This window comes from Musca vetustissima, unplaced genomic scaffold, assembly GCF_032173495.1.
Source record: "Musca vetustissima isolate MV318-11 ecotype Yass unplaced genomic scaffold, APGP_CSIRO_Mvet_v1 utg4525, whole genome shotgun sequence".
Taxonomy (NCBI): domain Eukaryota; kingdom Metazoa; phylum Arthropoda; class Insecta; order Diptera; family Muscidae; genus Musca; species Musca vetustissima.
The window spans coordinates 290571-317259 of record NW_026880820.1 but is presented as its reverse complement, the minus strand read 5'-3'; the positions used below and the strand labels follow the sequence as shown (position 1 = coordinate 317259).

General features: G+C 30.3%; 1 protein-coding gene across 1 annotated transcript in view; it reads right to left on the bottom strand.

The window, feature by feature from the left end:
• Window positions 1-2137: 2137 nt before the first annotated feature.
• LOC133326672 (uncharacterized) overlaps window positions 2138-26689 on the bottom strand; it is a 109266-nt gene continuing 84714 nt past the window's right edge. Inside the window, exons 2-4 of the mRNA XM_061535294.1 lie at window positions 20985-21167; window positions 10838-10986; window positions 2138-2371 (exon numbers count right to left, since the gene is read on the bottom strand). Coding sequence (XP_061391278.1) covers window positions 2138-2371; window positions 10838-10986; window positions 20985-21167 — 566 coding nt within the window. The remainder of the gene's footprint in view (window positions 2372-10837; window positions 10987-20984; window positions 21168-26689) is intronic.

The following is a 26689-nucleotide window of genomic DNA, read 5'->3' as shown; positions in this document are numbered from 1 at the left end:
AACATATTCTTAGTTTATAATATATGATTTTAGCAAGAAATAAAATGCAATTGTACATTTGATATATTATTTGCATATCAAAATGAATACATATCAAAAGTGTTTTAAGTTGCTAACTTATGTTAGCAGTTTTAAGACAATCCCATTTGCTTGAATTAATTGTTTTTCTTACAATTATATTACAAGTAAAAATAAAACCAAAACAAGTCGAAGGATAAGCTATTCAGCGTAGTAGCTTTATATCATTCGACTGTTTACTCCTCCTTGGAATAAGCCTTGACGTGGCGGTGGAGCTAAGTACTTTCAAACTAGAAGGGAAACTAATTATTCCATTTTTTTGTCTCCAATTCTTAACACCTGTTAAAAATTTAGTCAGACAATGAAGATATATTAAATATGTTATTTCCACCATCATTACATGATGGCTATATTAACAACTGAAACATGTCGAATGGCCGCTACTTTAGTAGTGTTTTATTATTCGACTGTTTTACTCCTCCAAGGAATAAGCCTTGACGTGGCGGTGGAGCTAAGTACTTTCATAAAAGAAAGGAAACCAATTATTCCATGTTTAGTGTTGTAGTTTATAATTTAGTCAGCCAGATATTCAAGTCCGATTTCATGTACCCCAAAGATGACACATTTATTCTATCTTCTGGAGGAGCTTTTGTGTATATCCAAAGTGGTGAAGGGTATCATATAGTCGGCCCCGTCCGACTTTACTACTTTCCTTACTGGTTCTATTTTCAAATGTTTTATTTTGGTTATTTTGTAACCGGTTATCGGTTACTTTTTATGTAGATATTGATTTTTGTGTAGTATTATAAAATAAGGTAATTAAAAAGGTAATTTTATACGATTTAAATCATATTGCAAAAATTAAAGTTGAAAAATGGTTACTTTGTAACCGGTTATCGGTTACTTTTGATGTAAATATGGTTATTTTTAAAACTTTTTGCCAAATAATGCAATTTGTTGTGTTACTTATTCATATTCTATTCTTAAACGTTTCAAAAATGATTATTTTGTAATCGGTTATCGATTACTTGCGAAGTCAATGTCGAGTTTTTATAAACTTGTTACCAAAATAATTCTATTTGTTGTGTTTCTTATTCATTTTCTATTCTTAAATGTTTCAAATAATGGTTATTTTGTAACCGGTTATCGGTTACTTTTGATGTAAATATGGTTGTTTTTTAAATTTTTTGCCAAATTATGATACTTTTTATGTTTCTTACTCATTTTCTTTAGTATAAAAATTAAAAAATATTTTCTAAAAAAATTTCAAAAAATTAAAAAAAAAATCACGCCTTGCCGAATTTTGAAAAATATTTTTTAAAAATCCGCTCCTTGGTAAAACGTTAAAAAATATTTTTTAAAATATCCATAACTTGTTAATTTTTGAAAAAAATCATTTTTAAAAAATTCACACTTTGGTAATTCTTAAAAAAATGTTTTTTTAAAAAATCCACGCGTTGGCAATTCTTCAAAAAATTATTTTTTTTTAAATCCATGCCTTGTGAATCTTTGAAAATATATTAAAAAAAAACTTCTTAAAACAAATTTTTAAAAACTCCAAGCCTCCTTTTATCCGCCTTTGCATTAATTATTTCAAATATTCGGAAAGGAGGTTGGATCGGTATTAACTCCCACACTTTTCCGTTAATTCCTTTTGACACCAATTCATTTTCCGATTATTAATTTTCGTGTTGTTTTTTTTTTCTTTTTGCTCTACAAAATTTGTCAGCTTCCCCCAATAGCAAAAATAAGCTGTACCGATGCCAACCTGCCTCGATATTATCTGGCCCAATCGATTAAATTGCCCGCAATAGTAATAATAAGCCATCGATTACAACGGAAAACATGGTCAGAAGTTGTCAATTAATGTATTATTTCATGGTTTTGTAATAAACTAACAACAACAACATGACAAAAAAATAATAGATATGTGTTTGGAATACGAAACTAAGCTAGGTAACCCCCTCGAAAATAAATCGAACGTAATATTGTTTTCGACGATCTTCGGTTGGAGTGTTGGAGCTTTGTCAGAGCTCGCCTGGTGATGGTGGCTGTGGTGGCACATTATAATGTCACTGTGGCAAGTACCACATACTAAATCATTTTTGATAGTGGTTTGTCACCGAAGTGAAGTGAATGAGCGATCACAGCGAACGATCGAATTGTAAGACCCAATCGCCCAGCTAATGAAACTGCATGCCAGCCAGCCAGCTTGGCATGCTGGCGAGGTGGTGTTCTTCAGTTGGGTGCCTTTTGGTGTTGATTTTTCGAAGACAAAGACCAGAGTTTTAATTTTTGTTGTTGTAGTTTGGTCCCATTGGGGATTCAATTGCAACTTGTTGTTGAATTGACGCTAATTAGATGGAATGTTTTTTCGTAGACTTTGAGGTTTCGTTTAAAAAAATTAAAAAAAAAAAAATAAATAAATAAATCTTTATGTGGTCGTTTATTTAAGGTTAATACTAACGACTAGTTAGTAGTTGGTTGCCACAAATGGTGATCGGATCGGAGATGGAATGTAGAAAAAATGTTCGCATACATTTTACGACGTAAAAAACAAAATTCGAGGGGAAGCAAAATTACTAGAAGTAAAACCAGTAAGGAAGGAAGTAAAGACGGACGGGACCGACTATATGATACCCTTTCTCACTTTGGGTATATTCAACAGATAAATCCTAACAGACGTCGCTTTTTTTAAGGGACCAGTAAAATGAAATTGGATCCATAAACATGTCATTCTGCAACCGATACTAAATTTTTCATTTGGTCAGATATTGAAGCTACATCTAAATCTGAACCGATTTTCAGGAAACATAACACACTTCATTCTAGACCTAATTCATTACGCTGTGCTAAATTTCGTGCAAATCGAATCATATATAGGGACTTTGGTGGACCACTTACATTAAATCGAACGAAAATACAGGTGGGAGCTATATCTAAATCTGAACCGATTTTCACGAAACTTAACACACATCATTCTAGATCTAATTCATTACGCTGTGCAAAATTTCGTTCAAATCGAAAGATATATAGGGACTTTGGTGCACCATTTACATTAAATCGGAAGAAAATATATATGGGAGCTATATATAAATCTGAACCGATTTTCCGGAAACTTAACACACATCATTCTAGACCTAAATCAATACGCTGTGCCAAATTTCATGCAAATCGAGAGATATTTAGGGACTTTGGTGTACCATTTACATTAAATCGGACGAAAATATATATGTGGGAGCTATATCTAAATCTGAACCGATTTTCAGGAAACTTAACACACATCATTCTATACCGAATTTATTACGCTGTGTCAAATTTCGTGCAAATCGAAAGATATTAAGGGATATTGGTGAACGATTTACATTAAATCGGTCGAAAATATATATGGGAGCTATATTTAAATCTGAACCGATTTTCAGGAAACTTAACACACATCATTCTATACCGAATTTATTACGCTGTCCCAAATTTCGTGCAAATCCAAAGATATATAGAGACTTTGGTGCACCATTTATCTTAAATCGGACGAAAATATATATGGGAGCTATATCTAAATCTGCAGCGATTTTCCGGAAACTTAACACACATCATTCTAGACCTAATTCATTACGCTGTGCCAAATTTCGTGCGAATCGAAAGATATATAGGGACTTTGGTGGACCATTTACCTTAAATCGGACGAAAATATACATGGGAGCTATATCGAAATACGAACCGATTTCCAGGAAACTTAATACACATCATTCTAGACCTAAATCATTACGTTGTGCCAAATTTCGTGCAAATCGAAAGATATATAGGGACTTTGGTGCACCATTTACATTAAATCGGACGAAAATATATATGTGGGAGCTATATATAAATCTGAACCGATTTTCAGGAAACTCAACACACCTAATTCATTACGCTGTGCTAAATTTCTTGCAAATCGAACGATATATAGGGACTTTGGTGCACCATTTACATTAAATCGGACGAAAATATATATGTGGGAGCTATATCTAAATCTGTACCGATTTTCAGAAAACTTAACACACATCATTCTAGACCTAATTCATTACTCTGTACAAAATTTTGTGCAAATTGAAAGATATATAAGGACTCTGTTACACCATTTATATTAAATCGGTCGAAAATATATATGGGAGCTATATTTAAATCTGAACCGATTTTCAGGAAACTTAACACACATCATTCTAGACCTAATTCATTACGCTGTGCTAAATTTCGTACAAATCGAAAGATATTGAGGGACTTTGGTGGACCATTTAAATTAAATCGGACGAAAATATATATGTGGGAGCTATATCTAAATCTGAACTGATTTTTCCCAAATTTGACCTATGCCAAATTTCATCCAAATCGGATAATAGACTACCCTGAAAAAAATATTTTTTTCACTAACAAATCTACCGACCATCCCTGGTGATCGGCATTGCACATTTTATTTGTCTCAATATTATTATGTATGTTAGTTTTTATTGTTGTTGTTGTTGTTATTATGATTATATGATATCTTAACAAAATATTTTTTTTTTCAAAATCAAAACTAACAACAACAACATGTAAGACATTAATTTATGCCTTTATTAACACTTTGTGGTCAATAAAAAAATTTAAAAAAAAAATACAAAAAAAAATCTGAAAAATAAATTGTGTTTTGAAAAAAATCGACGTTGTAAACTTCTTGTCATCGATGCGAGATTAAATCAAACACACAACAAAGAGAGAGACATGTGGGGAGAGCGAGCCATCGAGCAAAAAAACTTATTAAATTGAGTTGTTGTATTAGTGTTTTCACAACACAATAGTCGCTGTCCATTAAGAATTTTAATTAATGATTTTCAAAAAAGGCAAAAAATAAAAAAAAAAATTAAAAAAAAACAGAAAAAATTGTAAATTCACTTTAGTTATAAATTTACAAAAGAAGAAAACAAAAAAAAAACGGAGATATGACAGTTGAACGGAACCTTGGAAAAATGAATGTATTATCGCGCAAAAGTTGTCAATAAACGATGGAAAAAACTCTTAATTGCCTTCAATTGTTTAAATTAAAAAAAAAAAAATTAAAAAACCAATATAAAAATAAATAAATACATAAAAACAATGATTGATATTAACCTCAATTTTTTTAGTACAAAAAAAGGCCTAGAATTTGGTAGGTAACTTCAAAAAATTCAAAAAAATCCATGCCTTGTGGAACATTGAAAAAATATTTTTTAAAAAAATCTACGTCTTGTGGATCTTTCAAAAAAATATTAAAAAAAAATATTTTTTAAATCCAAGCCTTGTGGGTAACCTCAAAAACACATTTTTATACCCTTCACCACACTGTGGTACAGGGTATTATGTCTTTGTGCATATGTTTGTAACGGGCAAAAGGAAACGAGATAGACCCATGGTTTCTATTGAATATACATATAATCACTTTCTGAGTCGATTTATGCATGTCCGTCCGTCCGTTCGTCCGTCTGTCTGTCTGTCGATGTTAAATTGTAAACAAAGTACATGTCGCATTTATAATCCAAATTGGATGAAATTTGGCATAGGTCACTTATTTGACCCAAGGACGAACCCTATTGCAATTCGGAAAAATCTTTCAATTCGCACGAAATTTGGTACAGCGTAATTAATTAGGTCTAGAATGATGTGTGTCAAGTTTCCTAAAAATCGGTTCAGATTAGGATATAGCTCCCATAAATATTTTCGTCCGATTTTATGTAAATGGTGCATCAAAGTCCCTATATATCTTTCGATTTGCACGAAATTTGGCATAGCGTACTAGATTGAGTCTAGAATGATGTGTGTAAAATTTCTTGAAAATCGGTTCAGATTTGGATATAGCTCCCATATATATTTTCGACCGATTTAATGTAAATGGTTCACCAGAGTCCCTATATATTTTTCGATTTGCACGAAATTTAGCACAGCGTAATGAATTAGGTCTAGGATGTTGTGTGTTAAGTTTCCTGAAAATCGGTTCAGATTTATATATAGCTTATAAATCTGACCAAATGAAAAATTTAGTACGGGTTGCAGAATGACATGTTTATGGATCCAATTTCATTTTACTGGTCCTGTGTCTGTGACGTCTGTTAGGATTCATCTGTTGAATATACCCAAAGTGGTAAAAGGTATCATATAGTCGGCCCCGTTCGACTTTACTACTTTCCTAACTGTTTTTTTTTAAATGCACGCCTTGTGGAACTTTCAAAAATATTTTTTAAAAAAATCCACGCCTTGTGGGTAACTTCAAAACTATTTTTTTTTGTAATTTACGTTGAAGCCAACCCAATAAATTAGGTCACCTCTCAATGTTACAATGTTTCTAAAGCCGAACACATTGACAGACATTTAAATGTGCGCAAAAAAAAATCAAACTGATCGACAAAGTAACCTAAGTGGAATAGAGAATACGCATATAATCTCCAAAATGTTGATGGTAGCTACAGACCAAATAAATTATTGGGGATTATTTTTGTTGGTGAGATTTCTTTGAAATAAGTAGAAGACCCATGAAGAGGGAGGTGAGTTACCTCCTCGTCGAATTTTACGTTCAAGTATTGAACGAATTTTCGCATTTTTTGTGTGCTTAATTGTTAAATGCTCTCACCCCCCTCTATGTCTGTCACAATCCCTCCCTCCAGATGATGCTCTGACACTGTCATTACAAGTGAATGATTTGAGACGTGACATGAAATTTCACTTTAAACGCCACCATATATCTCTGGGCTTTCAGCTCTCGCCAAAAAGCAAACAAATCTTTTCATAGCCTGAGGGAGAGGGGAATCACCACACACACACATAGCCCCACAGATCTTCGTGTAACTGAAAGGCATTTTAAATGGCCAAGATTGTCAATTGTTAGCTGGCAGTTTCTTTGTCTGTTTGGTTTCTTCTGCTTTTTCTTCTTCATCTTCATCATTTGGGTTCCTCCTGATCCAAAGAACAGCCGGGCCATTCCGCAATTGGCATTACAGCGTTTGTCGTTGCTTTTGTTGGAAATTAAGCCAGAAATGGCAAACAAAACGATCGTCGTTGTCGCACATTGACAGACTTATCTTGTCCGTCCTGGTGTTGCTGCTGCCATTGTTGTTGTAGTTGTCGCTGTTGTTGTTGTTGCAGATCAAATTCAATCTTCTTGTTGCCGTCTCTTGTACTTCAAAGTGTCACTCAGCATTCGAAGTGTAATAGATCAGCTTAAATAGTTGGAGTTTTTTTGTTGTATTTCGTTGTTGTCACTGTTGTCTGTCCGTCTGTCTGTCTTGTCTGTTGGACGTGTTTATCGTTTTGTTCGTCAGATTTTTTTCATCCTCTACTTCTTCTTTTTGCTGTTGGCCATTCCAAAACTCCTAAAGCTGTTGTTTTTTCGTTTCATGTATGGTGTATGCGTGTGTGTGTGTTAACTTAATGATCTCCGGTGTACCGCACATGTACGGCTGCTGCTGCTAGCGGCGCGTGTACGCATGCGCACAATTAATGTTTAGTCTATTAAAAAGACTAAATTGTATTTTAATTGAGCGGCAAAATGAAATCAGTTCAGGAGTATTACTAACAATTATTGGTAATAACTTCAACTGTGATAATTTACTGAGAGCATTTATTTTTAAATTCACAAGGCGTGGTTTTAAAAAAAATATTTTTTGAAGTTCCCACAAGACGTGAAGTTTTAAAAAAATATTTTTTCAATGTTCTACAAGGTGTAGATTTTTATACCCTTCACCACACTGTGGTACAGGGTATTATGTATTTGTGCATATGTTTGTAACAGGCAAAAGGAATCGAGATAGACACCCTTTGAGAATATCCATAGAATCACTTTCTGAGTCGATTTATGCATGTCCGTCCGTCCGTCTGTAGATATTAAATTGTAAACAACGTACAGGTCGCATTTATGATCCGATTTGGAAGAAATTTGGCAAAGCTCACTTATTTGGCTCAAGGACGAACCCTATCGAAATTGAAGAAAAACGCTTGAGATTTAGATATAGCTCCCATATATAGTTTTGTCCGATTTTATATAAATGGTCCACCAAAGTCCCTATATATCTTTCGATTTGCAAGAAATTTGGCACGGTGTACTCAATTGAATCTAGAATGACGTGTTCTAAGTTTTGTGAGAATCGTTTCAGATTTAGAAATAACTCCCATATATAATTTTGTCCGATATTATGTAAATGGTGCTCCAAAGTCCCTAAATATCTTTCGATTTGCACGAAATTTGGCATATCGTACTGAATTAAGTCTAGAACGATGTCTGTTAAGTTTCGTGAAAATCGGTTCAGATTTAGATATAGCTCCCGTATATAGTTTCGTCCGATTTAAGGTAAATGGGCACAAACGCCCCTATATATGTTTCAATTTGCACGAATTTTGGCACAGCGTACTAAATTAACTCTAGAATTGTGTGTGCTAAGTTTCGTGAAAATCGGTTCAGATTTAGATATAGCTCTCATATATATTTTCGTCCGATTTAATGTAAATGGTGCACCAAAGCTCCTACATATATTTCGATTTCCACTTTCTCCCATATAAAGTTTCGTCCGATTTAATGTAAATTGTGCTCCAAAGTCCCAAATATCAATCGATTTGACGAAATTTGGCACAGCGTACGGAATTAAGCCTAGAATGATGTGTGCCAAGTTTCGTGAAAATCGGTTTAGTTTTACATATAGCTCCCATATATATATATATATTTTCCTTCGATTTAAGGTAAATGGGGCACCAAAATCCCAATATATTTTTCGATTTGCACGAAATTTGGCACAGCGTACTGAATTGAGTCTTAAATGATGTGTGCTAAGTTTTGTGAATATCGGCTCGAATTTAGATTTATCTTCCATATATATTTTCGTCCCATTTAATGTAAATTGTGCACTAAGAACCCAAAATTTGCCCGACCGGCAATTTTGTACAATGTACTGAAGTTACTATTATTGTTGGGGAGTTGCCAATCTCCTACTAGGCCCGTCTTTCTGGGTGGCGGATGGGAACGGGTTCTCCTTGATGTGCAGAGTGAAACTGACCTAGGTCTCCTAGATCAACTTTTCTCTGTACTTCGTGGAAACCTTGGGGATCTTCGGATCCCCCGTCGATCAAAATGGATCGGGGTAGTGCCCTTAAATAATTCAACTACGATGGATAAAATAAGTAAAAAGAATAAAGTTTTGCATGTTCATGGGGATTTTCGTGCCTTTGAGATGGAAATCTGTCCCTACCATAGCTCTTGTGATAAGTTTCGCGAAAATCGGGTTAGATTTAGATTTAAGTTCGTTAAATTTCATGTGAATGTTCCTTCGAAAAGGCAACGTCTGTTAGGATACATATGTAGAATTTACTCAAAGTGATGAAGGGTATCATATAGTCGGCCCTGTCCGACTTTGCTGCTTTCCTTACTGGTTTAAAAAAATATGTTTTCAAAGTTCAAGGCGTGGATTTTTTAAAAAAGATTCAAAACGATTTTAAAAAATCCATGGTCTTTTTTACCCCTTGTAAAAGTATATTTAAAAAATCCAAACTTCTTTTTACCCCTTGAAAATTTTTTTTCTGAAAATCGTCATTCATTCCGCCAGTGACTGCATTTGTCGAAGTCTCGATTTTTTTTGTGGAGCACTACAAAAAATTTATTGTAAACAAAAACATTTAAAACAGTTGCAGATATTTGTGTTTTTGTTTTCAGTTTTATTGCTGCTGTTGTTGTTGTTGTTGCGATTTTGAAAGAAGTGAATGTAGCCTGGCCATTGCTGGCTAATGGTGTTACGATGTTGCAGCAGCAGTCTCGCCAGCTGCTGACAATAATGCCCCGCTATTATAGTTGTTTGTTGTTATTGCCATTTCAATAACAACAACAACAACAGCCAAGCAAACGATTGACACTATTGCCCCAATTCTGTTTTCGAACGAACAACAACAAACAGAATCATATAAGCAATTGTCGGAACATAAGAGTTGAGACTCCATGAGTCTCAACAAAAATATTTATGGTCAGCTGACCATAAAAACAGGATTAATGATGCCACTTGACTAGGGGACATGGACCCAAAAATGGAATGAATGGAGAAGTATCAGAATGACAAATAATTGCAGGAAAAATGGAACGAAGAGGCCTTTAACGGATCGGAAATTAAAAAAAATAAATAATAAAAAAAAATAAATAAAATAAGAAAAAGGTTGGAATAAAGGAGGATTTTCTGATACCCACAACTGAAGGCTACTCCAGTTTCCATTGAGGTGTAACGAATTATAGTTTCATAAATTTTAAGGAGTTCCGGAATTTATAAATCTGGTTTTGGAGTCCCCATATTTTTGCTTTATATGTTTTTATTTTTTTAAAGTAAATTGAAATACATGTCCCCAAAAATAACATTTTAAGGAGTTCGGGAATTCATAAATCTGGGTTTGGTGTTGCCATATTTGTGCTTTATATATCTCTTGTTTTGAAAGTAATCTCTAACCTCAAATAAATGTGCTTCCAAAATATTTTATCATTTAAAGAAAATATTTTTCCCATACAAATTTTTGTTTCAGATATGTATAAAAAATAACAACAATAACAAAAAAAAAAAAAAAAAAAAAAAAAAAAATAACGAAGTTTTTTTTGCATATCTCCCTCCATGGCAAAAAAAAACAAAAACCATAAAAATCCACCATGCACATGTGTGCCTTAATAGTTTCTGGCTTGGAGGATATCCCATTCTGTTTGGCAATAGTTCAAAATGTTACCACATTCTCACTTCGTTTTGAATGTTTTTTTTTTTTTTGTAAAAATTGTTGTTATTGTTGTTTTTTTAAAAAAATAAACGAAAATTGAACTCACCTGCATATAACGTGCCAACGCTGCGGCATTTGCCCGTTGCACTTGCGATCTTAGCTGCGGCTGTGGCGAGCCCAGAGGGCTAACAATTGTCGATGTTGAACCGCCAATGCCCGTATCATAGCCTTGGGCATTGCTGCTGCAATCGACATCTGTAAGGAGAATAGAAAAACAAATTTAAAAATAGAGAAATAATACAAAACAAAAAAAAAAAAAAATAAATAAAATAAAATAAATAAATAAAAATATTTTTTCAATATATTTTTTTGGAAATTCTAAAGAAGCGTGGATATACATATATATATATATATATATATTTTTTCTTTTTCAATACTTTTAATATCTGAAGATTTTTTTTATTTTTTCCACATTCCAAATAACCGTGGATATTAAAAATATTTTTCAAAACTGCAACCACTCCTGGAATTTTTATACCGTTCACCTCACTGTGGTAAAGGGCATTATGACTTTGTGCATATGTTTGTAACAGGCAAATGAAATCGATGTAGACCCATGGCTACTTTTGAGAATATGCATAGAATAAATTTCTGATCCGATTTATGTATGTCCATCCGTCCGTCTGTCTATGTAAAATTGTAGACAAAGTACAGGTAGCATTTTTGATCAGAATGAAATGAATTTTAGCACAGCTTATTTATTTGACCCAAAGACGAACCTTATTGAAATTGGAGGAAATTAATTCAGATTTAGATATAGATCCCATACATAGTTTCGCTCGATTTTATATAAATTTTATATAAAGGTTTGACCGATTGAGACGAAATTGTGCAGAGCGCTTTAAATTGAGTCTACAATAAAGTGTATTAAATTTCATTGAAATCGGATCAGAATTAGATATAGCTCCCATATATATACTATCGTCCGATTTTTAGTAAATGGTGCATAAAAGCTCCTATATTTCCTTCGATTTGCACGAAATTTGGCACGGCGTATTAAACAAAGTCTAGAATGATGTGTGCTAAGTTTCATTGAAATCGGTTCAGATTTAGCTATAGCTCCCATATATAGTTTCGTCCGATTTTCGGTAAATGGTGGACCAAAGCCCCTATATTTCGATCGATTTACACGAAATTCGGCACAGCGTATTGAATTGAGCCTAGAATGATGTGTGCTAAGTTTCATTGAAATCGGTTGAGAGTTAGATATAGCTGCCACATATATCTCGTCCGATTTTCAGTAAACGATGCACCAAAGCCCCTATATATCCTTCGATTTGCACGAAATTTGGCATAGCGTATTGAATTAAGTCTAGAACAACGTGTGCTAAGTTTCATTGAAATCGGTTCAGATATAGATATAGCTCCCATATGTAATTTCGTCCGATTTTATGTAAATGATGCACAAAAGATCCCAAGTCTGTTCGATTTGCGGCATAGCGTATTAAATTGAGACTAGAAGGATGTGTGCTAGGTTTCATTGAAATCGATTCAGATTTAGATATAGCTCCCATATATAGTTTCGTTCGATTTTAGGTAAATTGTGCACCAAAGAGCCAAAATTTGTTCGATTTGCACGAAATTCTGCATAGCGTATTAAATTGAGTCTATATTGATGTGTGCTAAGTTAAATTGAAATCGGTTCAGATTTAGATATAGCTCCCACATATATTTCTGGCCGATTTTATCTAAATTGAAATTGGATCATATATAGATATAGCTCCCATATATTTTTTCCTTCGATTTGTAGTAAATGGTGCATCAAAGCCCCTATATTATTTTCGATTTACACGAAATTTGGCATAGCGCATTAAATTGAGTCTAGAATAATGTGTGCTAAGTTTCATTGAAATCGGCTCAGATTTAGATATAGCTCCCATATATACTATCGTCCGATTTTTAGTAAATGGTGCATAAAAGCTTCTATATTTCCTTCGATTTGCACGAAATTTGGCATAGCGTATTGAATTAAGTCTAGAACAACGTGTGCTAAGTTTCATTGAAATCGGTTCAGATATAGATATAGCTCTCATATGTAGTTTCGTCCGATTTTATGTAAATGATGCACAAAAGATCCCAAGTCTGTTCGATTTGCGCGAAATTCGGCATAGCGTATTAAATTGAGGCTAGAATGATGTGTGCTAGGTTTCATTGAAATCGATTCAGATTTAGATATAGCTCCCATATATAGTTTCGTTCGATTTTAGGTAAATTGTACACCAAAGAGCCAAAATTTGTTCGATTTGCACGAAATTCTGCATAGCGTATTAAATTGAGTCTATATTGATGTGTGCTAAGTTAAATTGAAATCGGTTCAGATTTAGATATAGCTCCCACATATATTTCTGGCCGATTTTATCTAAATTGAAATTGGATCATATATAGATATAGCTCCCATATATATTTTCCTTCGATTTGTATTAAATGGTGCATCAAAGCCCCTATATTATTTTCGATTTACACGAAATTTGGCATAGCGCATTAAATTGAGTCTAGAATGACGTGTGCTAAGTTTCATTGAAATCGCTTCAGATTTATATATAGCTCCCATATATATTTTCGTCCGATTTTAAGTAAATGATGCACCAAAGCCCCTATATGTCTTTTGATTTTCACGAAATTCGGCATAGCGTATTAAATTGATCCTAGAGTAATTTGTGTTAAGTTTCGTGAAAATCGATTCAGATTTCGATATAGCTCCCATATATATTTTCTGCCGATTTTACTTATAGAATGCACCAAAGAGCCTACATTCGTCCGATTTACACAAAATTTTGCACAGCAAACTGAAATGAGTCTAAAATTATGTGTGCTAAGCTCCCATATATATTTTCGTCCGATTTTATTTAAATGATTAACCAAAGCCCCTATATGTCTTTTGATTTGCATGAAATTTTGCATAGCGTTCTGAATTTAGTCTTGAATAATGTGTGTTAAGTTTCATTGAAATCGGTTCAGATTGAGATATAGCTCCTATATATATTTTCGTCCGATTTGAGATAAATCGTGCACAAAAGCTCCTATATATAATTCGATTTGCTCGAAATTTTGCATAGCGTGTTAAATTGAGTCTAGAATAATGTGTGCTAAGTTTCATTGAAATCGGCTCAGATTTAGATATAGTTCCGATACATATTTTCATCCGATTTTATGTAAATGAGACACTAAGCCTCTAGATTTCTTTCGATTTACACGAAATTCGGCACAGCGTATTAAATTGAGTCTATATTGATATGTGCTAAGTTTCATTGAAATCGGTTCAAATTTAGATATGGCTCCCATATATGTTTTCGTCCGATTTAAGGTAAATGATTCACCAAAGTCCCTATATTACTTTCGATTTGCACGAAATTTGGCATAGAGTATTAAATTGAGCCTAGAATGATGTGTGCTAAGTTTCATTGAAATCGGTTTAGATTTAGATATAGCTTCCATATATATTTTCGTCCGATTTTATGTAAATGATGCACCAGGGCCCCGATATTGTTTCCGATTTGCACGAAATATGCACAGCGCACTGAATTATGTCTAGAATAGTATGTGTTAAGTTTCGAGAAAAACGGTTCAGATTTAGATATAACTCCCATATATATTTTCGTCCGATTTAATACAAATAGTGTACCAAAATCCTTGTACATCTTTCGATTCGCACGAAATTTGGCATAGCGTATTAAATTGAGGCTAGAATGATGTGGTTTTAAAGATTTTTGTGATTTTGAATTTTTGTAAAAATATTTTTTTGATTATTTTTTTAATATTCTATTTTTTGCTCACATTGTTGTATTTGGCATTTGTGCGGGACCAATTAGTTAGCTTTTATTGGTAACACTTTACATTTACATGAGACCTCTGACACGACACTGTCATTTGATGCTTAATGGCAGTTACTTAGTTTCAAAATACCAAGAACAACAACAACGGCAACATCAACAACAAATTGTTGGCAGACAACAATTTATATTTGTAAAAGAAGCCAAGTGTTCGGCTGACTACAAAATACCTCCCCTCATACCCTCCTAACCTTACGCTCCCACCCACCAAACAACAATAAATACAAATTACAATACAAACAAAAAAATATGTAAGCAAAAATGTTGTTTTCATTTTCGTTTGCGCACTTAGAAGTCGTCATTAGAAAAAATGTAAAAAAAATTAACAACAACAACAATAACACCATTACAAAAAATGCAAATCTAAAATTGCAGTCCGTAGAGAAAAAAAAAATCGAAAACAGTTCAGAAAAACAAAAAACTAGTTAGATATTCAAATTACCCAACAACAATATAAGTAATAATGATAAAAACACAATAACAACAACGATCTACGATGTGGCAACAACAACAGCAACAAAAAAAAGAAGGCCTTCTAACCAACCCACTGCCAGTATCAGCTACTGCAACAACAATGTTCGGATAAGCTTTACCATGGCCTTTTAGCATCCAAATCATTTATAATTGAGTTTAGTATTTAAAACTAAGTTCTTTTGCGGGGGAGGGGAAGGGAGGGGGCATGGAATTACAGCACCATTACTAACAACAGCAATAACAACAACACCTGAATAGCTGACAATAATTTATGACGAATTCAATTAAAAAACGCGCTCAAGAACCTCAAAATACCGAAAATTTGGGGGTACCCTTTTATGGGAGCTATGCCTATACGTCAACCGATTTTCTCCAATTTCAATAGGGTTCGTCCTTGGGCCAATTAAGTAATCTGTGCCAAATTTCATCCAAATCGGATCATAAATGCGACCTGTACTTTGTTCACAAAAATACATGGACGGACAGACGGACAGACGGACGGACAGACGGACATGCGTAAATCGACTCAGAATGTGATTCTATGCATATTCTCAAAAGGAACCATGGGTCTATCTCGATTATTTTTGCCTGTTACAAACATATGCACAAAGACATAATACCCTGTACCACAGTGTGGTGAAGGGTATAAAAATAGATGGGTGCTATATCTAAATCTGAACCGATTTTCACTAAACTTAGTAAATGTCATTCTATACAGATTTCGTGTAAATCGAAGGATATATAGGGAGATTAGTGCACTATTTACATAAAATCGGATGAATATATATATATATATATATATATGGGAGCTATATCTAAATCTGAACCGATTTCAACGAAATTTAGCACACACCAATCTAGGCTCGATTTAATACGCTATACAAAATTTCGTTCAAATCGAAAGAAATAGAGGGGCTTTGATGAACCATTTCCATAAAATCGGATGAAAATATATATGGGAGCTACAACTAAATCTGAACCGATTTTTACAAAACTTAGCACACATTATTCTAGCCCCAAATGTATACGCTATGGAAAATTTCGTCTAAATCGAAAGAAATATAGGGGCTTTAATGCATCATTTTCATAAAATCGGAAGAAACTATATATGGGAGCTATATCTAAATATGAACCGATTTCACCAAAACTTCGCATACATCAATCTGGACTCAATTAAGAGCGCTGTGCAAAATTTCGTGCCAATCGAAAGAAATATAGGGAGATTGGTGCACCATTTACATAAAATCGGATGAAAATATATATGGGAGCTATATCTAAATCTGAACCGATTTAAATGAAACTTAACAAACACCATTTTAGACTCAATTAAGTACGCTATACTACATTTCATGCAAATTGGGCAAATATTGGGGCCTTGGTGCAACATTTACCCATAATCGGACGAAAATTTATATGGGAGCTATATCTAAATCTGGACCGATTTGAACAAAACATACATCATTCTAAACTTAATTCAATGCGCTTTGCCAAATTTCGTGCAAATCTAAAGCAATATAGAGATTTGGTGCACCATTTACATAAAATCGGACGAAAGTTTATATGGGAGCTATATATAAATCTGAACCGATTTCCATCAATTTCAATAGGGTTCGTCCTTGGACCAAATAAATGAGCTGTACCAAATTTCATACAAATCGGATGATAAATGCGACCTACACTTTGTTTACAATTTTACAACAAAAGACGGACGGACGAAGATGAATAAATCGACTCAGAAAGTGATTCTATGGATATTTTCAAAAGAAACCATGGGTCTATCTCGTTTCCTTTTGCCTGTTACAAACATATGCACAAAGGTATGTCAAACTTCTGATGATATTCGGCCTCTTAATATTAATCCACGCCTCTTGAAAAAATAGTCTTTAAAAATCCACGCCTCTAATAGACCCTTGAAAAAATAGTCTTTAAAAATCCATGCCTTTAATAGACCCTTGAAAAAATAGTCTTTAAAAATCAATGCCTTTAATAGACCCTTGAAAAAATAGTTTAAAAATCCACGCATCTAATAGACCCTTGAAAAAATAGTCTTTAAAAATCCACGCCTTTAATAGACCCTTGAAAAAATAGTCTTTAAAAATCCACGCCTTAAATAAAATATTCTTTAAAAATCCACGCCTTAAATTAAATATTCTTTAAAAATCCACGCCTTAAATAAAATATTCTTTAAAAATCCACGCCTTAAATAAAATATTCTTTAAAAATCCACGCCTTAAATAAAATATTCTTTAAAAATCCACGCCTTAAATAAAATATTCTTTAAAAAATCCACGCCTCTAATAGACCCTTGAAAAAAATAATCTTTAAAAAATCCACGCCTCTAATAGACCCTTGAAAAAAATAATCTTTAAAAAATCCACGCCTCTAAGAGACCCTTGAAAAAATAGTCTTTAAAAATCCACGCCTCTAATAGACCCTTGAAAAGATAGACCCTTGAAAAAATAGTCTTTAAAAATCCACGCCTCTAATAGACCCTTGAAAAAATAGACCCTTGAAAAAATAGTCTTTAAAAATCCACGCCTTTAATAGACCCTTGAAAAATAGTCTTTAAATAAGGCCTTGAAGAAATATTCTTTGAAAATCCACGCCTCTAATAGACCCTTGAAAAAATATTTTTTAAAAAATTCACGCCTTAAATAAGGCCTTGATTTTTTTTTTAGATCCACGCCATATGTAGGAGGCTTGATAATATTATTTTCAAAATCCACTGCTATAGAGGGTCCCTAACAAATATTCTTTAAAAAATTCACGCCTTACGTATGTCCTTAAAAAAGTTATGTGAAAAAATACACACCTTATATATGTCCATAAAAAATATTCATTACAAAATCTACGCCAGGTGTAAGTCCTTAATAAAATATTTGAAAAAAATCCACGCCTTATATAAAACTTTTTAGTTCTTGAAAAAAAAATATGTTTTGAAAGAACAACTATGTTTTGTCACAAAATATTTTTTTTCTGTTTTTGCAAAATAGTCAGGCTTTTTTTCAAGAACTAAAAAATTTTATTCGTGCCTCCCTAATACACATTTATCTATGATATACAATACTGCATTTAAATCTAGTTTTTGTTAGATTTTTTTTGAAAATTTTTTACAACAAAACCCAACAAGTGTTTGCCAGTGTTGACCTTTAATGGTTTATTTACGATATTTAAACATAATTGCATTCGAACAATAAATCGGTTGCACGAAGCAAAACAAAAGTAATAAAAAACTGGGTGTGATTGTTTTTCCCGACAAACAGATAAATACGATTTTCTCCCCCATTCCATCTACCTCTATTCTCCCCCACTAAACCTTTGTAATGAACAAAAAAAAAAATTGAGAGATAAACAATTAATGCCAACATGATTGTGGTTAGTTTTTTTTTTGCAATTAAAAACGATGGCTAGAATTGTAAAGTGTTATAATAACACAATATTTATTATTTTTTTACATTATAATTATAGATCAGTGAGGTTGATAACTTTGGCTGCAGGGTGACTAGATGTGGATTTGCTATTATTATTAATTAATCATGAATTCAACATTTTTATTCCGCATGCAATTAAAAAAGTATTTTTTTGTATAAAAATTGTTGAGAGGTCTGTGATGTTCGGCAACACCTTTCATAAATTCAATATGAATATTTAAAAAAAAATATTTTTAAAATATAAATATTTTTTTTTAATTTAGTCGATGGTTGATGGTTTTGGTCTATAAATTACTAATTTTTGGGATTTTTTTTTATAAAAAAATTGGTCAATTTTATTGGACATTTTTTGGTATAAAAAAATTTCGTCGGAATTTCTATATTGATTTTTTTTAATTTAATTTTCTTTAGATGTTGTTAATTTTAATTCTAGAATTTACTAATTTTTGGGATTTTTTTATATATAAAATTTGATCAATTTTTTGGGTATAAAAAAATGCCAACATTTTAAAATTTAATCGCATTTTTTGCTATAATTTACTAATTTTTGAGAATTTTTTTATATAAAAACATTTTATTTTTGCTATAAAAAAAAATTGGTCGGAATTTCTATATTGATTTTTTAATTTAATTTTCTTTAGGTGTTGTAAATTTTCAGTCTATAATTTACTAATTTTTGGGATTTTTTTAATATACAAAATTTGGTCAATTTTTTTGGTATAAAAATGGCAACATTTTAAAATTTAGTCGCATTTTTGATGGTTTATGGTTTTAGTCTATAATTTACAAATTTTTGGGATTTTTTAAATACATAAAAAATTTGGTCAATTTTTTTGGAATTTTTTTTGGTATAAAAAAAATTTGGTCGGAATTTATTGTTGGAATTTTTTAAATATACAGAATTTGGTAAATTTTTTGGTATAAAAAATGGCAACATTTTAAAATTTAGTCGCATTTTTGATGGTTTTACTCTATATTTTCGGATTTTTTTTATATAAAAAATTTGGTCAATTTTGGATTTTTTTTGGTATAAAAAATTTGGAATTTCTATATTTATTTTTTTTAAATTAATTCTTTAGTTGCTGCTATTTTCAGCCTATAATTTACTAATTTTTGAGAATTTTTTGAATATACAAAATTTGGTATTTTTTTTTTTGTATAAAAAATGGCAACTTTTTAAAATTTAGACGCATTTTTTAAAGTTGATGATTTTAGTCCATAATTTACTAATTTTTGATTTTTTTTTTACATAAAAAATTTGGTCAATTTTTTGGATTTTTTTTTTGTATAAAAAAAATTTGGTCGGAATTTCTATATTAATTTTTTTTAATTTAATTTTGTTGTTAATTTTTACACTCTATCCTTTAAAATTGGTGAAGAATTTTTGTTTTAAATAATTGGTCGGTTTTTTTGGTATAGAAAATATAATAAATTTGGTCGGAATTTCTAAACTGATTTTTTTTAATTTAATTTTCTTTAGGTTTTTTATATAAACAACTTGGTCAATTTTTTTGGTATGAAAAAAATTGGATTTTTTTTTTGGAAATTTGGTCGGATTTTCTATATTGATTTTTTTTAATTTAATTTTCTTTAGGTGTTGTTAATTTTCAGTCTCCTTGTTCTAAAACTGACGGAATTTTTTGGTTTCAAAAATTTTGTCGGTTTTTTTTTTGTATAAAAATTATAATAATAATTTGGTCGGAATTTCTATATTGATTTTTTTACATTTAATTTTCTTTAGGTGTTGTTAATTTTTAGTCTCCTTGTTCTAAAACTGACGAAATTTTTTTGGTTTCATAAAATTGGTTGGTTTTTTTCTTGTATAAAAATTATAATAAATTTGGTCGGAATTTCTATATTGATTTTCTTTAAATTAATTTTCTTAAGGTGTTGTTAATTTTCAATTTGCATATTTTAACACTGGCTCAAATTTTTGGTTTCCAAAAATTGGTCGGGGTTTTTGTGGTATAAAGATTATAATAAATTTGGTCGGAATTTTTATATTTATTTTTTTCAAATTTAATTTTCTTTAGGTCTTGTTAATTTTCAAACTCCATATTTTATAACTGCTGGGAATTTTTGGATTCAAAAAATTGGTCGGTTTTTTGGTATAAAAATTATAATAAATTTGGTCGGAATTTCTATATTGATTTTTTTCAATTTAATTTTCTTTAGGTGTGGCTAACTTTCGACCTCCATATTGTAAAAACTGGTGGAAATTTTTTGTTTCAAAAAATTGGTCGGTTTTTTTTATAAAAATTATAATAAATTTGGTCGGATTTTCTATACAGATTTTTTTTAATTTAATTTTCTTTACGTATTGTTAATTTTCAGTCTCCATATTTTAAAAGTGGTGGAAATTTTTTGGTTTCAAAAAATTGGTCGGTTTTTTGGTCCGATTTTATTTTTATTTCTAATGTAAAAATTAATAAAAATCATGTAATTTTTCTCAACATACCTTTCAGCGAACTATTCATGCACATCGGACACTGATCGTTGCGGAACATACACGAATAGCAGCGTTCATGACCGCAGGTGTCGATCAATTTTCTCCTCTTGCCCTTGTCGAACGAGATGCGACAGCTGGGACATACCGATGAGCTGGTATCGTGTTCTAATAAACGGCGTATCGATTGTAAGTCTGAAAATAAACAAATAAATTTTAAATTAGAGAAATATTTTTTTGGAAAATAAAAAAAAATATTTTTTGAAAAACTATTTTTTTAAATATTATTTTGAAAAGAATTTTTTTTAAATATAAAAAAATTATTTTCTTTTTTGGAAATTAAAACAATTTTTTGAAAAATTAAATTTTTTAAATAATTTTTTTTAATTAAAAAAATATTTTTTAAAAAAATTCAATTTTTTAAAAAAAAGTTTAAAAATTCATTTTTTTAAAATTTTTTTTTTTGAATAATTGAATATTTTTTTAAAACGTAGAAAACATGTTTTGTTTTTTAAATAGGAAACATTTTTTAATTTTTTTTCAATAAAAAATATTGTTTTTCAAATAAAATTTGAAAAAAAATTTAATTTTTTATAAAATTATTTTTTAAATAAATATATATTTTTTTTGTATTTTTCGTTTGAAAATACAATGGAAAATATTTTTCTCCCATGCTATAAATTTTTTTTCAATATTTTTTCTCTCATGCTATATTTTTTAATTTTTTCCGTTTTTATTTAAATTTTTTTCTACATTTTTATACGGTTCCCCGTTTAATTTGCCAAAATAATATTATATCTCATGCCATAATATTTCCTTCACATTAAAAATAAGTTGTCTTTCAATCCAAAAATAAATTTTCAAAATTTATTCATTGACACACTCACGTTTTCTTGTTGTGTTATAGTAATTTTGTTGTTGCTGTCATTGTTATTGTTGCTTTTTTATTGTCTACTGTTTGCGCATATATAATTTCAAATTAGTATTCAATTGCCTGGCCGCTTGTTGAAAAAAACTTAATATGGAGGCGGGCGTATTTGGGCAGATGTTCGTACGGTTGGATGTTCGTTTGGCTGTTTGTCCAACCGGTTAAGGAGATGGCCCTAAATAACGTTTTAACTTTATGTGTGAAAATTCCAGTTTTGTATTTTATTTCAGTTGTTACTTGTTTTTGGCAAGGCATTTTTGCCGCAAATTCCATTAAAGTTTGCCGAACATGAATTATGAGACACATCGGGGAATACACACGCGTGCTATGACTTTTTATGGGCAGTTTGGATGTAGTACTCTTTTTTTCGGGGAAAATGATAGGCGTAAAATCGTTTAAAACAAAAATAACATGACCAATGTAAAGCAATTATTATTTTATTTACATGGAATTTGTTGGAAGAGATTTGAAATCAATTCTTAATAAAATTAAAAAAAAAATTCAAATTTCTTAGAAATATGAAAAAGTTTTTTATTAATTCAATTGAAATTTCAAAAAAGTGTTAACTAAAAAAATTGGAAGATTTTTTAGGAATTAAAAAAATTTGTTCGGGTTTTTTTTTGGTACAAAAATAATTGATCGAATTTTTGGGGAAAAATGTAATTATGTTAAATAAAAAATATTACCTATAAATATATAATTGTAGCAATATTTTTTGGTATTAAAAATTTTTGTTAGGCTTTTTGGTACAAATTTGGTCGAATTTTTGGGATTTTTTTATATTATATTAATTACAATTGAAATAGTTATAAAATATTAATTTGGTAGCAAAAATTTTGCTTTGAGTTTTTTTTTTTTGGTACAAAAAAATTGGTCGAATTTTTGGGAAATTTATTTTTATATATTAAATGCAATCGAAATTTTTATGTAATTGGACAAGTTTTTTTTATCAAAAAATTTTGGACGGATTTTTTGGTACAAAAAAAAGTCGAATTTTTTATTTATCAAATGTAATTGGAATCTTTATAAAATATTAAATAAAAAAGTAATAATTGGAGGCATTTTTTATATTAAAAGAATAAATGCAATTGAAATCTTTATAAAATATTAACTAAAAAAATTATAATTGGAATATTTTAGAATATTTTTTCGTATATTTTTTGTCGGATTTTTTTTTTGGTACAAAAAAATGTGGTCGAATTGTTGGGAATTTTTTTAATTTTGTTTATAAAATATTAATAAAAATTACAAATTGGACGATTTTGTTTGGTATCAAAAAATTTGGTCGTTTTTTTTGGAACAAATAAAAATAATTGGTCGAATTTGCGAGATTTTTTTATTACGTTAAATACTAGGAAATCTTTATGAAATAATAATTAAAAAAAATATAATTGGAGTTTTTTTTTGGATTGAAAAAAAAAATTGGTAGGGTTTTTTGGTATAAAAAAATTTGATCGAATTTTTGGGAATTTTTTTTTATTATGTTAAATGGAATTGAATTCTTTATACAAAAATATTAACTAAAAAATTATATTTGAAAATATTTTTTGGTATAAAAAATTTTTGGTCGGATTTTTTATTTTGGTATAAAAAAAATGGTCGAATTTTTTGGAAGTTTTTTTATTATTTTATTTTTTTTAAATTTGGTCAATTTTTTTCGTGCAAAATAAAAATTGGTAGAATTAATGGATTTTTTTTTATTTTATTAAATGCAATTGAATCATTTATAATATATTAATTTAAAAAAAAATTTGACTTTTTTTTGTATCAAAGAAATTTTGATAAGATTTTGGTACAAAAAAATCTGGTCGAAATTTTGGGCATTATTTTATATTATGTTAAATGCAATTTAATTATTATAAAACATTAATTTAAAAAAATAATAATTGGGCGATTTTTTTATATTAAACATTTTTGGACGATTTTTTGGGTCTTACAAAATTTGGTCGAAAATTTGTTTTCTTGATTTTTTCCCAATTTTTTGTTTTTGATAATTTTCAGACACTAATATGTTAAAGTTGATCGATTTTTTTTTTTGGATTAAAATGTTTTGTCAATTTTTTGGATCTTTTAAAATTTGGTCGATTTTTTTTAAATTATTTACCATTTTAACAATATAAGTTACCGAATATTTCAATTTAGTAAAATTTTGTATATTAAAAATTTTTCCAATGTTTTTGGTATTAACAAATTTTTGGTCGATTTTTTTTTGGGCCTTTCAAAATTTGGTCGAAATTTGTTTCTTTTTTATGTTTTCATCATTTTCAGTCACTAATATTTTAAAGTTGATTGATGTATTTTTTGGGATAAAAACTGTTTGGTCAATTTTTATTTGTTTTCTCAAAAATTTTTTGAATTTAAACATTATAAGTTACCAAATATTTCAATTTAGTACAATTTTGGATATTAAAAATGTTTCCAATGTTTTGGGTATTAAAAAAATTTTGGTTGCTTTTTTGGGCCTTTCAAAATTTGTTTATGTTTTAAACATTTTTAGCCACACATATTTTAAAGTTGATCGATTTATTTATTTGCTACTAAAAAATGTTGGTCGATTATTTTTGGATATTTCCAAATTTGGTCGAATATTTTTGCTTGATTTTTTTTTAAATTTTTTCTTGTATTGAACATTTGGGGTTTCTATGCTTCAAAATGTCAATGTTAAGTGTCGATCTCCGCACTCCTTGCCTCCCACTTCTAATCCCTTAGGCATCGAATTTTTTATTTATGTGCAACTTAACCTCAAAATGAAAACCTAAGCAAAAATACTCAAATACCCAAATTTCAAAATTAGCATTTCAATGAAATCACCAAATAAATACAAGAACCGGCACAACAACTTCCTACACCGCACGCACAAGCATTTATAAAAAAATACAAAAACAAAAGGCATTTCCTTTGAAATCGGAACATAATTACATATCTGTAAATATGTAAATGTGTGTGTGTGAATTGAAGTTCCATTGAAAATTTGCACATATGCACAAAAACTTTTTGGCCAATTTTTTGCTAAAGAGGGAGGAAGTTTCTCTGTGGTACAAGTTTGGTTTTATGGTAAGTATGTCGCACCATCTGTCTGTCTGACTGCTTGGCCAACAAAACCTAACATGCAGGCAACGTCCGGTGACATTTTGAGCCGAAACCAAACTCCATCCACCATCTCATTAAAAATGCATTCATTCATGACCAAAAATAAAATACAAATTCATTCATTCGAAGTCTGATATTTAAATGTAATCTCAAAAAACATTCGTCATGATTTACAACTTAATTTAATGTTGTTGTTAGTCCCAACATTTTGGCCTTACCCTCAGAATTTTTGAAAAAAAAAAAAAATAAAAAAGTGCACCCACTTAAAAATATTTTTTTCTTCGAGTGTAAAATACAATCGCCTGTGGGTTGTTTGGCAAATACACAAGAGCTTCGCTCATAAACAACAATAAAAGCTTGTTGAGTTACTGACTGACTGACTAACTAACTGACTGACAGACAGAAAACAAAAATCACCGCCAGACATAAAGGAACCACCACCACCAAGTTTGGTATTGAAATACCGTCCGTCCCCGTCCAATGTGGCCCAGAAAACGTTTTCAATATTTTTTATTGGTTGGTTTCTTCAATCATTTACAGCGGGGTAGAAATTTTTATTTAAAACAATACCGCCTTTTTTGGGATTGTTTACATTGTTGTTGTTGGCATTTTAATGTTCAATAAATTTTAGGTGTGGGATAGGTCCAGAATTCATTATGGGGGAACCCAAAACAATTCATTAACACCTGAGTTATGAGTGATACTGTTTTTAAATTATTAAGAAAAAAATTAATTAAATCAACAAAAAATCAAAAAAGGGAAATTTTCAAAAAACCGGGTTTTCAAAAAACCGAATAGCCGGATACAAAAACCGGATATCAAAATGAAAATTAATTTTTAAATTAACAAAAAATATGTGAAATTTCCCAAAAACCGGTTTAAAAAAAACCGAATAACCGGCTACGGATATAAAAATGCCCAAACATGAGCCCAATAATAAATCTAAGATGATATATTTATTGAGATTACATTATATGATTAAAAATCACAACAAGTGTAAACTTTTCAATCAAAAAAGTGAAATTTTCAAAAAACCGGGTTTTTAAAAAACCGAATAACCGGAAACAAAAACTGGATATCAAAATGAAAATTAATTTCGAAATTAAAAAAAAAAAAAAACAAAAAAAACGTACAATTTTCAAAAAACCGGGTTTGTCTAAAAACCGAAAAACCGGTTACAAGTTTAAAAAATACCCAAAAATAGAACAAATATGAAATCTAAGATTGTATAGTTTAATGAGATTGTAAAATCTTATTAAAAATCAAAGTAAATGTAAACTTTTCAATGAAAAAGCACTGATTTATAAAAACCCATATAACCGGATAAAGAAACCGGATATCAAAATATCCCAATATATGTTGAATAATAGTTCTAAGATGCCATATTTAATGAGATTACAAAATAATAATATATAACCGGATTTATGTAACGATCATTCGGTCTAAAATACCCAGGACCCGTTTAAAAATTAAATTTGAATTGTTTAATTAATGGGATTGCAAAAAACTTCGGTTCCAAATAAACGATTATTCGGTTCAAATTTACATGAACGATTATACAGGTTCAAATTTACATGAAAATTTAATAAAACCTAAAGAATGTCGAATTCAGAATTTTCAAAAGTTCAAATTGTTAATATATGAACTAAAAACTTAGTATAGTAAATTTCAATAACCGAATAACCGGTTCAAAATAATT